The sequence below is a fragment of the Temnothorax americanus genome, unplaced genomic scaffold (assembly GCF_048541705.1).
Source record: "Temnothorax americanus isolate GAGA-0224 unplaced genomic scaffold, ASM4854170v1 Scaffold13, whole genome shotgun sequence".
Taxonomy (NCBI): domain Eukaryota; kingdom Metazoa; phylum Arthropoda; class Insecta; order Hymenoptera; family Formicidae; genus Temnothorax; species Temnothorax americanus.
The window spans coordinates 2,539,632-2,553,439 of NW_027509264.1; the positions used below are offsets into that span (position 1 = coordinate 2,539,632).

A 13,808-nucleotide genomic window follows, 5' to 3' on the forward strand; every position below is an offset into this window, starting at 1 on the left:
GGTGCACACATATGTACATTCATTTTAAATATACGAATTCTTTCATATTTTGTAAAAAATATATTCGCTACTCGAAATAAGTAATAAGGCGATGAATTTTATCACGCTCTGTATGCATGCATATATAGCACGAGCATCACGGCAGAACGTTCTGGAGCGTTCTTTGTTACCAAGTCGATACGAGATCCCCGCAAAATGCACGCACGTCACGCCGACCGGTGACGTGCGCGACCGACGAGCCAATCGGCGGCGTCTTCAACGCAGCTCGGCCAATCGGGCGCGCGGATCGAGTCATACGTCACGCGCGTCACACGCTTGGTATAAAAGCGAGGTGCGCATCGCTCGCCGCTCCATTAGTTTCCGTGAGCTAGAGTGAAGAAATTCGTGTTTCTCCAAGACTGTTCTTCTCAAGTCGTCCTACGTGAGATACAGACGAGAAAGACAAGCGAGAAGCTTTTAAACAAAAGGTACGCTTTTTTTTTTATACTCGCCGATAGAAATTCTTAGCTCTCGAATCTTCGCTCATAACCAAGAATTCAGTATTCTTTATTCGCGCAAACGAAGTATAGATAATAATATTAATAATCATCGTGGATTACTCTCGACGAGCCGTCGATACGCCGCGTTTAACAAGAGTCACGCTTTCGCCACGAATGAGTCATTTCCAGGTGTGCGCAATATCGATCGTTGTTTCGGGCCTGTTGCTAGGCGGAGTGGATTGTGGGATCACTTCAATTAGCATATTTTATTGAACGGTATATTTCGGAGATTCGGTCGAATAGTCGAGTAGTATCTACATCGGCGTCAGAAGAAATGTAGAAAAACGCGTGAAAAACCTTCGGATCATTCCAATTAAACCTGTTATTAAGCGTTTTTGCCAAACTGTAAAATGGTACGAAACATGGCGTCGAGTGCTCGTTAATCCCTGGCAATCCAGACGACCGATAAAATGGCGGCCGTTGATTTCACTGCGTCATGTAAGCAGTTGTGAGCTGCTAGCAAGCCATTTTTCTCCGCTTTATATATTTTTTTTGATACGGTTTCTTATCCACGAAGGTGAACACGGTTCATTCCCTGTTAGGCCTGTCTGCGTTTGTGATTTGACTTTGTCCGTGTCCTTATTTCGTAAATAACTAGAATCGAACTGATACAAAGATTTTATTTTCGTATATGATATTCAAGAGACAACCTTCTAATGTGAAATTTGTATTACAGAGCACCATGCAGATCTTCGTAAAGACGTTGACCGGAAAGACCATCACTCTCGAGGTCGAGGCTTCCGACACCATCGAGAACGTGAAGGCGAAGATTCAGGATAAGGAAGGTATCCCGCCTGACCAGCAGCGTTTGATTTTCGCTGGAAAGCAGCTCGAGGACGGACGCACGTTGTCCGACTACAATATCCAGAAGGAATCCACTCTCCACTTGGTTCTCAGACTGCGTGGTGGGATGCAGATCTTCGTCAAAACTCTGACGGGAAAGACCATCACTTTGGAGGTCGAGGCTTCGGACACGATCGAGAATGTCAAGGCTAAGATTCAGGATAAGGAAGGTATCCCGCCTGACCAGCAACGCCTGATCTTCGCTGGAAAGCAGCTCGAAGACGGACGCACGTTGTCAGACTACAATATCCAGAAGGAATCCACTCTCCACTTGGTTCTCAGACTGCGTGGTGGGATGCAGATCTTCGTCAAAACTCTGACGGGAAAGACCATCACTTTGGAGGTCGAGGCTTCGGACACGATCGAGAATGTCAAGGCAAAGATTCAGGACAAGGAAGGAATCCCTCCCGATCAGCAGAGGTTGATCTTCGCCGGAAAGCAGCTCGAAGATGGTCGCACACTTTCCGATTACAACATCCAGAAAGAATCAACTTTGCATTTGGTTCTCCGTCTACGTGGTGGTATGCAAATTTTTGTAAAAACCTTGACAGGAAAGACCATCACACTGGAAGTTGAGGCATCCGACACGATCGAGAATGTCAAAGCTAAAATTCAGGACAAGGAAGGAATTCCCCCGGATCAGCAGAGGTTGATCTTCGCTGGAAAGCAGCTCGAAGACGGCCGTACACTCTCCGACTATAACATTCAGAAGGAATCGACCTTGCATTTGGTTCTTCGTCTACGTGGTGGAATGCAGATTTTCGTCAAAACCCTGACGGGAAAGACTATCACATTGGAAGTTGAAGCTTCTGACACAATCGAGAACGTCAAGGCCAAAATTCAGGACAAGGAAGGAATCCCTCCCGATCAGCAGAGGTTGATCTTCGCCGGAAAGCAGCTCGAAGACGGTCGCACACTCTCCGATTACAATATTCAGAAGGAATCTACGTTGCATTTGGTTCTTCGTCTACGTGGTGGTATGCAAATTTTTGTCAAGACGCTCACCGGTAAAACGATCACATTGGAAGTCGAAGCATCAGATACGATCGAGAACGTCAAGGCCAAAATTCAAGACAAGGAAGGAATCCCTCCGGATCAACAGAGGTTGATCTTCGCCGGAAAACAGCTCGAAGACGGTCGCACACTCTCCGATTACAATATTCAGAAGGAATCAACTTTGCATTTGGTTCTCCGTCTGCGTGGTGGTATGCAGATTTTCGTAAAAACCTTGACGGGAAAGACTATCACATTGGAAGTCGAGGCTTCGGACACGATCGAGAATGTCAAGGCCAAAATTCAGGACAAGGAAGGAATTCCTCCCGATCAGCAGAGGTTGATCTTCGCCGGAAAGCAACTCGAGGACGGCCGCACGCTTTCAGATTATAACATTCAGAAAGAATCCACCCTGCATTTGGTCTTGAGGCTTCGCGGCGGTATGCAGATTTTCGTCAAAACTCTCACCGGTAAAACGATCACACTGGAGGTCGAGGCTTCGGACACGATTGAGAACGTGAAGGCTAAGATTCAAGACAAAGAGGGCATTCCTCCCGATCAGCAAAGGTTAATTTTCGCGGGCAAGCAACTCGAGGACGGACGGACTTTGTCCGATTACAATATCCAGAAAGAATCGACACTTCACCTTGTACTTCGACTTAGGGGCGGAGATGTCTGATTCTGCAATTGTGATTTCTGCATTCGCGTTGTATATTAGATCATTTAATTATTTTTTTATAATAAATTCTATTACAGAGGAGTTTTTAATTTTATTTATTCGCACATGGAAATCTTGCGTACCGAGTTTTGATGAATAAAGGAATTTAATTTTGCATACCGTAATAAAATGTCTCGTCTCTTAGAACCTTCTTATCCTAATACTTTGATTCCCTTGAATGAGAAAATGTTAGAGAGATATCCCAATTATTTAATAAATAAAATGAAAAAATTAAAGTTTGTTAAATTTGCTTGATAATATTTATACAAATTGAACTTTGTGCAAATGTTTAATGATATCTAATGTATACTTTTTCTAGTGAGTTCTTTTTACATGAGCTGTAATGTTTTTTATGCTTCAATGAAAGAACATGAAGTAAATAACTAATTATTTCAGAAAGTAGTGTAACACTCTTATATCTTGTTTTTATCATAATGAATGGTTGATTGTTTATTCTACGTTTTGAAATAAACATATCGATATGTTTTAATTTACATACGTGATATGATTTTGGATAAGTTAAGATCGAACTACGAATATACCGCTTGAAGATATTAGTAATGGCAAACATTTTGATAGAAACTTTTCTTCATTATTAATTGATGGCGCCACTAGGTCTTTTCTTGATTGCTTTCCTCTGACAAATATAAAACATTTAGTATAGTATTTTTAAATCAATTTTTCTGATGTATAAGAGTTTAAAAATTAGAAAGCTATATACTTTACAAAAAAGTAATCAGTAATTTCTCTAAACCTGATATTTTTACAAAATATATATGTAAATTGCAACGCAAATTCTTATTCCATCTCTTTTTTCCGAAGATTTTAGCAAATTTTACTTTTATAAATATACTTTTAATTTTATATATATATATATATATATATATATATATATATATATATAATGAAAGAAATGTTTTTAATAGATAGAAAATCAGTGGTCTCTTTTTCATAAAATTACTCAATAATTTCGTGATCTGCAAGACCGTTCGTAGAAGAAAATTAACACAATTTTCACACGTGTTTATTTATAACAAGAATGTTTATTCGTGAAAGAAGATAAATAATTTCTCTTGCATAAAAACTGTTCATTAATACCGCGATATAAAAGGCCAGGTGCAAAATGTTGAAGACAATGTTTTATTAATATAATAATTTTTACAAATAGGTATTTTTATTTATAATAAATGAAATCTTTTTTTGCATAAAAAGACGATAATTCCTCTGACATGGAACCATTCAATAATGCAGTATGAAAAGCCTTCATAGAAGAACACCTGAATTTTTATATTTTTGCTTGTGATAAAAAGAATCTTTTCATAGATAAAAGAACGGTGATTTTAACTGCACAAAAATTATTCATATCGTGACATAAAAAGCCATTAATAGAAAATAAAAATAAGTTTTACTTTTGAAAAATCCGAAGTCGTTATCGACGTTATCGCTATAGACTATAGATCTCGTCTTATTTCCGATGGGCGAAATAAAAACGGTCGTCATGTAATTGTTAGCGGTGCTGTTGTGTGTGTGTGTGTGTTGCGCGTTCCACTATTATTTACGGGCGCGCAACGTGTTCGGATGCGGCGAGTAGTGAATTAAAATTTTCCCACGGCAGCGAGATGCGAAACTATTTTTTTTCAGCGCGGAATTCAATAACCACCCGCTGCGAAAAACATACGTAACTTTGCCGATAACATATATTTTTCTATCACTCCCGCCTGCCATCCTATTCGATCAGTGTTGTGAAAAAAATAGTTGCATGTTTTTAACTATTGCGAAAAATCTCAAGTTAGAAGACAACTAAATTATTTTTGTACTCGTGCTAATTATTTATTCGTGCTATTTTACTCGTATTAATTAATTATTTTGTGTCGATGTTCAAATTACGATTGTAAGCAAAAAAAAATATATTAAGGTTTTCTTCTATGAAGGGCTTTTATATATTACAATATTACTGAATGGTTTTATCTAAGAGGAACTATCGTCTTTCTATGTGCAAAAATTTCTTTTATTCCTTCTATTATAATTCTTTTTATTATAAGTAAAAGTATATTTTGTGAGAATGATATTAATAAAATTCTATATTATTATTCGTGTATAATCATATAATATAGCTATACATACCTACATAAAAGAATTTGTAAAATAATTTAAACGATAATAAGGCAAAATAATTTAAATTAGCATAAAAATCAGCGTGCAAAATATAATGTACGGTAATAATTTATTGAATAAATTCGATAGCATATGTAATAACTTAGTTTTTAGAATAAGTTTTATTCTAAAAATAATAGAATCATGTTAATGCTTTTCGCGTTAATGTATCTTGTGTTTTTTTTTTCTAGAAAATAAGAATTTCTACCTCTTTCAGATACATGTTGAAGAATTCAGATATAAAACCAAATATACACGATTTGTAAAAGATCTGGTTATTTCACAAAGAATTATTTTCTGTTGCGTTTCCGACAAAATTGGGGCAATTTACATATACAAATCAATAAAAACAGAGATGAGAAACTTTGAAGTATCTTTTCTAGTTTTCGTCTAAAAGTAAGTAATTTTGAAAGAGTTAATATTACGTTGAGAACATAAAATAGAAGTTGACTCTCAATTACAATTTTCCAGATCTACGAAGCTCCTGAGGACGACGCTGTTCACGGAAAATTACACTCCCCCAATTTCCTCTCCCAATAAAGCTTCAACGAATCTAGCCCGACGGTCATTTTCGCTTTGACGATCATCCCGCTTTCGGCACGGGACACACGCGACACACATCGATCATCCGTTCACGCGTGAGCGTGTAGCTGTCACGCGTGTGTGCGCGTGTGTATTTATGCGTACGGCTAATGATGGAAGAAAACGTCTTATCCACACGGGGAGAGAGAAAGACGGACGAGCCGCACAACTCCGTGCGTGTACCATACCCAGTACGCCTTGTACCTTAGGTAGGGCTGAGAGAACTCGAAGAGAGAACCGCGGACTCTTGCGTTCAGTCTAACTCGGTCCTCGAACTCGGCGGTCCCGTGTGCTTGGCGTGGCAGCGTGACGGGCGTCAGTCACAGCATCCGCCGCGTGGTACTTCACCGCCGCGGTGCGCTTCCCTGACGACGCGAGATAAAGCCTCCCCCCGACGCCGTTGGGCACAACAGTGGTATACACAAGATCCGCACTCCGCGCGTCATTTCGCTAAAGCGGCCCTCCACGGAGACAGATAGTCGAGCTTCTCATTTTATCCCTCGGCGGAGGGAAAACCCCGAGGGAAAAAACCTAAATTTTCATCACATTACGCTGTTAAATATCGAAAAATGAAATTTTTAAATCAATACCTTGAATTAAATAATATTTTGTTATTTTAAATTGCCATGTGTGTCGAAATTTATTTTCGCATAAAACAGTATTATTTTAACTCTATTGGTTTAGTTAAATTTATATTGTTTCAGTTAAATTAACTATATATATCGAGCAGTGATTAAAAATGACTCAAATTGAATATAATTTGACACTATATGTCGTTAACTTAATTAAACCAATAGAATTAAAATAATAAATTTCGACATACATATAGCAGTTAAAAGTAAAAAAAAATGTTATTTAACTCAAGGTATATTAGTTTGAATTGCGTCCATTAATATTTTACAGTGTTTAACATTGTAAAGTAACTTTGTAGGTAAAATGCAAAAATACGTAAATTTGCACACTATTTCGTCATTTTCTATGCTTACTCCGAAGAATAGACTTTAGAAATACGTAATACGTTAGCGGCCGTTCAACTCTATTTCACCGTTACGACGCTATAAAAAGAAATGTCCAAATTTACGTCGTCGAAATGACGTGGAAAAAAATCTGCGTGTAAGCATTTTTACCCAATGACTTATGTTCCTGCGTTATTTAACGGCTCGTACTCGAAATCAATAGGCCGGGAGACAAAAGGCAAATAGTAATCTAGAGGTCCAGGAAAGCGCTGGAAAGGAAATCCGGCTTCTTTTCCACCAACTCGGGCTGATAAAGCATGAAACGGTGGGAAGGTTGAAGGATCGCCGATACGGAGATTGAAGCGAGCTGGTGTTGCGCGAGACAACAGATCCATCATCTGGAGATGAGCGGCCTGGCGGTTTGTTTGATACTCCTCTCGACGGTGCCGGGTAAGTTGCGAGATAGGTCAGAAATGCCGGTGATGGGAAAACCTTTAACACCTCGAGTTCTGAAGCGAATCGCGCCCTGCAGCATCTCGTGAAGATTATTGCGAGTCTGCTATTATTCTGAGAAAGCATTATGCGCGGTCGAGAGTTTAGAACACGGGGAAAATGTCGATTGAAACGCGAATTTAATCATACAAAAAAGAGTCAGTGTCGAATTTTGAATATTCGACAAAGATCGATTTCTTCAGTTTTACGTACATAGGTAATATAGGTATCTGAAGAAAGAGACTGCGCGAAGAGATATATTTTTTTCAATCGAGAGTTTCGAAAAAGTATATTCTTCGCTTTTAAGTGTATAAATTGTATTAACAGTTGGAAACAATGTTCTCTCTTCGCGGAGGAAACTTATTCGAGGAAACTTAAGATATTGGAGATGACTTTATTTCGCGTTCTCTCGCATAAAGATAAATTTTCGCAGCTGCCGCTCGTCGTTATTTGATTGTTATCAATTACGGTTGACCAGATGGTAAAATGGGAAACTCAATTTTCTATTAAGCGCCATTAGCAGAACCATCAAAATGAACGTTATACAAATATATATATGTATATAACGAGCACATTTGACGCAGACCGACTTTATGTCGAAAATAAAATTAATTTTATTTAAAAAAAAAAAAAGAACAAATAGATATTTAGATGACAATCGAATCTGTAATTTAAAAGAATTTTATCGATATTAGAATAGAATTTGTATTTTAACATGTTCTCTTTTGTTCTCTCTCTCTCTCTCCGTTCGTAAAAATTATAGGTATGTCCACTCTTAATAAATATAAAAAATGCATGTACGAAAGTATCAATAAATCAGCAAATTATCGGACTTTGCCCGCGAGTATGTATACGTTCTATACCGAAACCTTCTACCGACGAAGGATCGGTGCAGAAATTAAACTCCAGAAATAGGAACAAAAACGGTTCATGAATCGTTAAATACGCTTCTGCGTCGTGTTCAACTCGCTTTCATAAATTCGCTGTTCTTTTTCTTTGCCGCGGCGCATATTGTCTGACTGTAATATACAGCCGTCGACCTTACCACAGCCGATTCCCGTATACGCGGAGCAACGAATACGAACCACACGAGCCCCGCGATGTCCAACAACACACCGCGGCCTCCGTCCATTAATTCCTCCGGTCGGTCCGATGTCCGTTATAATAAAAGTACCGACATTTTTTTTCTCTATATTTTCTCATCTTCGATATTTTCAACGAAACTGAATTAAAATTGAAGCCAACGTTAAAATGTGAAATTAAGATTTTACGTCATCGTCGCACGCTTGACGTTTAATTAATTTAAAATCGTCACGCTCTTCTCTCTTCTCGCGTGCGGTGTCTTCTCGCTCAGTTTCAAAGTTGCCGGGAGTCAACTTCGAAGCTGATCGAGAAGCTGACAGACTTTTTGTCTCCTGTGCATTATTGTTGAACGTCGAGAGGACAGCGAAGATGCAGCGGCGGGCTCTTTAAGTATGACAGCGTTTTTGCGATCGTCCACGTGACGCAGCTGCCAGCCAGAAGTCGCGAAGTCCACGAGGAGGACATAATCCGATTTCTTTCGACGTCGAGACATCGCCGTCGGAAACGATCCTTCCTCGCGCGTTTCGTCTCTCTCTATCTCTTTCTCTCTCGTTTTCATCTCGGCCGGCGACGCGGAGCGGACGCGCTCTCGCGTTCGCGTGCTTTCTTTTGTGTTTTCTCGCCGTTCTGGTGGTTCGACCCGGTCTAAATATAGAGGCGTCGCAAGGGTCTGTCCCGCTGACGGGTCAGAAGTAACTTGTCGCTATTAGCGGACGAGGGTCGAGACGAAGTCGTATTAGAGGAGAAGATCGCGAGAACGCAGAAACTCGGCTTCGAGGCGCGCGCGCGCGCACGCGGCCACAACTCCGCTGGCATGGAATTGGGACGCGGTGAAGATTTATTAAATTTTCCCGCGCGGCTTTTCCGGGAACACATACCTTGCTTCCTCGGGCACGTATGTACCGCGCCGCGCGCCGTGCCGCGCGCAGACCGAAATAGGATCTGTTATTTCGGAAACCGATCGCGGACTTTCGGGGAAAAATAAGAGGACGCGAGGGAACTTTAATTCCCCTTCGTAATTTCATCGAAGCGAGAACAATTGCTGCCTCGGCGCTACAGTTGGGGAGAAAATTAGCTTTTAATTTGTTCAAAGAACCGGTTATTACCGCGCGATACCCTATATATATATATATATATATATACACTATCGCTTTTCCGCATTCTTTGTCATTATTGCCAATTATTCCGCCATTTTTCCTTCAATTACGACGCGACCCTCCGCTCCGCGATCTTGGAAACCGGCACATTACTTCCGGGCGAGTCTCTCCATTATTCTTTTACATCAATTCGAAAATGATAGATAATTAAGGTAAAAAAAAAAATATACGTTCGTACTTATAGATCCTCGTCACGATCGTACGTTTTCCCGCAACGTACCCGCAATTCTCGTTTCGCTCCCCCCCCCCCGGAATCATCATCGGCGCATTTCTGTCGTTTCGACTGGGTTCGCTTTCTCACGGTACATTGGCTTCTTCCATGGACCGGCTGCTCCGGGCGGACTCCATTCCCCAAATTCCGCTTCGCTGTTCCCTACTGTCATAGCAGTTTCTCTCCCGCCCGACATTGACCGCACGAGCTGGCGCGGCGGGGGCTTGTGTAAGCTCGGAAGCACCCACCGTTGCCGATTGCCGTCCTTTAAGTAGAAAGGACTCACGTCGAAAGACTCCACGCGCGCCTCTCTTCCGTCGTTCTCCTTAAGCGCCTCTTCACTCGCGATTATAGGGCCGCCCGCCCGCGCCGTCCGCGTCGTCGCGGCGCCGGCGCCGAGAGACGGAAGAAAATCCTCTCGCGACACGCGACGGAAGAAATGTATAAGAGCATCGAGTTTACTGGATCGCTCCGCGTAACGAGCGACGGGACGGAAGTGGAGAGCCCGTTTAAAAATTCGACGCTTTTTGCGACAGTTTCATATTTAAGAGTGTACTTTTTTTGTAGAATTTTTTCTGCAAAGAGACGGCAGTAGTGAAACATTTAAGATAATAACGGTCCTCTTCACTGGGATGGCTCGGATCGAAAGATAGACAGTTCTATGATTATGTCATTAAGTTATGGAAAAGAGGTTGAAATATAATTATCGCAAAAATATCCCTGATGCAAGTCGGTCGGCATGAACGAACGTATGTCAATAGTTTAAGATTCTTCCCATGACACATTAAATTCGCGGAAAGACTTGGATCGAAAGATACAGTTCTATGATTATGTAATTAAATTATGGAAGAAGAAATTCAATCAAATATAATTATTCCAAAAGATCTTGCAAGATTGCACAAAGACGAATTTATCATTAGTTTAAGACCCAATCGATTCGTACGCAGAAAAAAAAGTGTCAAATCAAAACTTATACATTCAATAATTCAATATTAACGCGTTCATATATTGTTTCGTATATAACGTAACAATCTATAATCTTATTCTTGTAAGAATTTTAACTTTTTATTTCAACTTTTTATCTTGATCGAATTATATAAAATGACTTCACTTAAACAAGTTTTCTTTAACGCAATATAATCTCATTTCCAGATTTCCACGTTGAAACTCAAGATTTTTTCGTATCAAGAATATTCCTTTTTTCAGTGTAATAATTGCTCGACTCCCCGACGAGATAACTTAGCGACGACGTCTCTTTCCTCTCGGCCCGTTCCTTATCGACGCGACAGAAGTTGATTATAATTATCGGTGATTATTTTTGATTGTGGACCCTATGTTTTTTCTCCCCGTTATTTTTTTTTTCGGAATCGGGTTACGAGTCACTGGAATGCACGCGCGCACAATCCGAAAATGCTTGTGGCGCGCGATCGAATGGATAAAACGTGCCCCGCGGTAACGGGGAGAGGGCCGGGCAAGCGGAGCAATTTGCGCATACCCGCGGATACCCCGCAAATTGATCCAGCCGGGATTTTTATTCGAATTTTTCCTCGACCCCGGACCTATTTTTCCGCACAATTCCATGCGTCCATTACGTATGCTAATGAGTTTTGTAACTCGGGCGTGCACGCCTGTTCGGGCGCGAGCGCGCGTGTGCACGCCCTGTTTGCTTTAGCGGAAACGTACGGGCGATATATCACCGCTGAAACTCGCGGGTAATTGCACGCGTGTCCGCGATACGTCGGTAAGTATCCCTCTCTCGAAATTTGATCACTCGTTTCGTCTACGATTCCCCCCCGCGGCGACACGGACGAGTGCAATCGCCGCACCGCGCGCATATCGCGTGCGACTGTATAAATTCTTGAGAAGACCCCCGCCCCATTCACATGCGACAATGCGACAAATAACTCGTCAATTATTTGGAGATAAATACTACATTTCTAATAATTTTTTATAATTTTTCGTTAATCCTTTGTGTCCGTAATGGTAGATATATGTATCATCTATATATTCTAAAAAATTCAGTTCAGGAATGTGTTGAAGTAATATATTAAAAAAGTTTATGTTGTGATATGTTACAAAAATATTCTGTCCTCTTGAAAACTCATTTTCATTCCCGTGGAAATCGTAAAAAATCGCATGAAAAATGTAAATATAAAAATACTCGAAACATGTGCTGAAAATTTATAAAAAATTTTTTCATTTATACTAAATAAGGTCTTTTCTATTATATTTATTATGTGAAATAAAACTTTTAATCCAGCATCGTTCTTGAAAGGAGGTAATTATAAAGGGTTGCCTATAACAATAAGTATACATAAGCTCATATGAAAGTAAAATTAACATAGATCGAAGGGCTTTTAAGGGTGATTATTTTGAGGCATTAATATTAAAATTTGAATATTAAAAGTTGCAGGCACAATACAGCGAATGTGACAGACGTAAAAATCACTATCTTTTTCAAAACTCGATGTGTCCGTTTTTCAAAGAGATTTATAGAATGCTAATTTTGAAAATTACGTGCAATTTTTAAAATTTAATATGGTAAATCTAATATGATGGACATTTTTGATACATTGAAATATCGTTTTTTATTTATTTTGTTTTTCATGTGAAGAATTGTTTGATAGGGATTATATCTCTCATTTTATCGATGGATTATTGGAACATTTTTATATATTTCAAACAAAAAATGACATAAAATCAATTTTTTAAAATTATTTTTTATTAATGATAGAATAATAGGTAAAAGGGAAGATTTTGAGATAACTAATTATATTACTTATTATTTCAGCTCATTATATAAAGTAGAGCGATTGAAGGGCACGTATAATTCTTATTTTTTCCGACTGACAATCAGCAGTAACGCGCTAATAATTTTCGCTATCCTGATCCAAGATTCTCCATTGCCATCGATTTCGTTTCATTTCGACTCGTGTTCGTACTTGTTAAATCAAATTTGCATTTCTGATCAATGCACGATTTTATGACTTTGCAATCGAACAAACCAATGCGGTTATATATATATATATATATATATATATATATATATATATAATATGCGAGTACATGTCGAGTACACGGCGAGATGGATTTCCATATGCATGCACCAACAACCCAGATGGATGCGTGCACTTTCGGTATCCCGACGTGCACGCGTATTTCATTTTCACCCGAAGCCCTTTTACATTGTTGCCCGAACACAAATACCGAACACGAAAATGCTTTAGGCCACCATTGTTCACGGGGAGAGAGAGAGAGTCGCCAATTTATATCAGAAATCCGAACTATATACCCCGCCGCTGCGGGGTATGACAATAGCTCGAACGCCTTACGTTATTTATGACTGTAACCGGTACGTGTGAAACGGTGTATTAATTAATTTCCGTGCTCGGCGACATTTCGCTAAATTTATCGCGTGTAGTAAAATTCGCGTCTCATCGACGTGCGTCGCAGTTGCATATTTCCCCAGGAAGAAGTTCCATTTTGCGCGAATTTTCTGAGAAATTCGCTTTTGCGACCCGTCGCGCGCAATAAAACGGTTTTTAACAATACCGACGCGAGAGAGTATTTATTGCTGTCAACAATAATTTGTTGCTTCGACAAAGTTTTATGCGAATGCGCGCATCGCAGGAGCGATTTTATCCCACCGGCAATATTTCGTTTGTTATATATTCATTTTTCGATATTTCTCCCATATTTACACGGAATGCAATTCGATAATTAAATAATGGAAATGTATTTTGATTCTCTCCCCCTTTCCCCCACCTCAGAATCTCTTCAAAACTTTGATACACGTATGAAAAAGGCGCGTCGTTACCGTTTTAAATTCATCAAAAAGTGTGATAACATCGTTGTAAACAACATTGACGGGATATAGATTACGTATCGCGGCTCGCGTGCGTCGTAGCGTGTCGAAGATCGAAATTAGCCGTGAAATTACGGTCGGGACTCGGAGTCACAATCACGGCGAGACTTTTAGAATCGCCGATGACTCCGGGCGATTATTAAATCAGAGCTCCGTATCCGGAACTCCTTCGCGTCGCGGACCCGAGCAGCTGACTTATTTTCATTTGCCGTCCT

The 13,808-nt window shown here is 39.9% G+C and overlaps 2 protein-coding genes across 2 annotated transcripts in view; both read left to right on the top strand.

The window, feature by feature from the left end:
* The first annotated feature begins 306 nt into the window (after window positions 1-306).
* Ubi-p63e (Polyubiquitin-63E) lies at window positions 307-3,223 on the top strand. Its single transcript, XM_077400223.1, has 2 exons — window positions 307-467; window positions 1,216-3,223. The coding sequence occupies exon 2, from the start codon at window positions 1,222-1,224 to the stop codon at window positions 3,052-3,054; it is 1,833 nt and encodes a 610-aa protein (XP_077256349.1). The 5' UTR covers window positions 307-467; window positions 1,216-1,221; the 3' UTR covers window positions 3,055-3,223.
* A 3,412-nt stretch (window positions 3,224-6,635) lies between these two features.
* Window positions 6,636-13,808, top strand: part of LOC143893927 (uncharacterized) — a 44,240-nt gene continuing 37,067 nt past the window's right edge. The window contains exon 1 of the mRNA XM_077399797.1: window positions 6,636-7,235. Coding sequence (XP_077255923.1) covers window positions 7,190-7,235 — 46 coding nt within the window. The 5' untranslated portion in view covers window positions 6,636-7,189. The remainder of the gene's footprint in view (window positions 7,236-13,808) is intronic.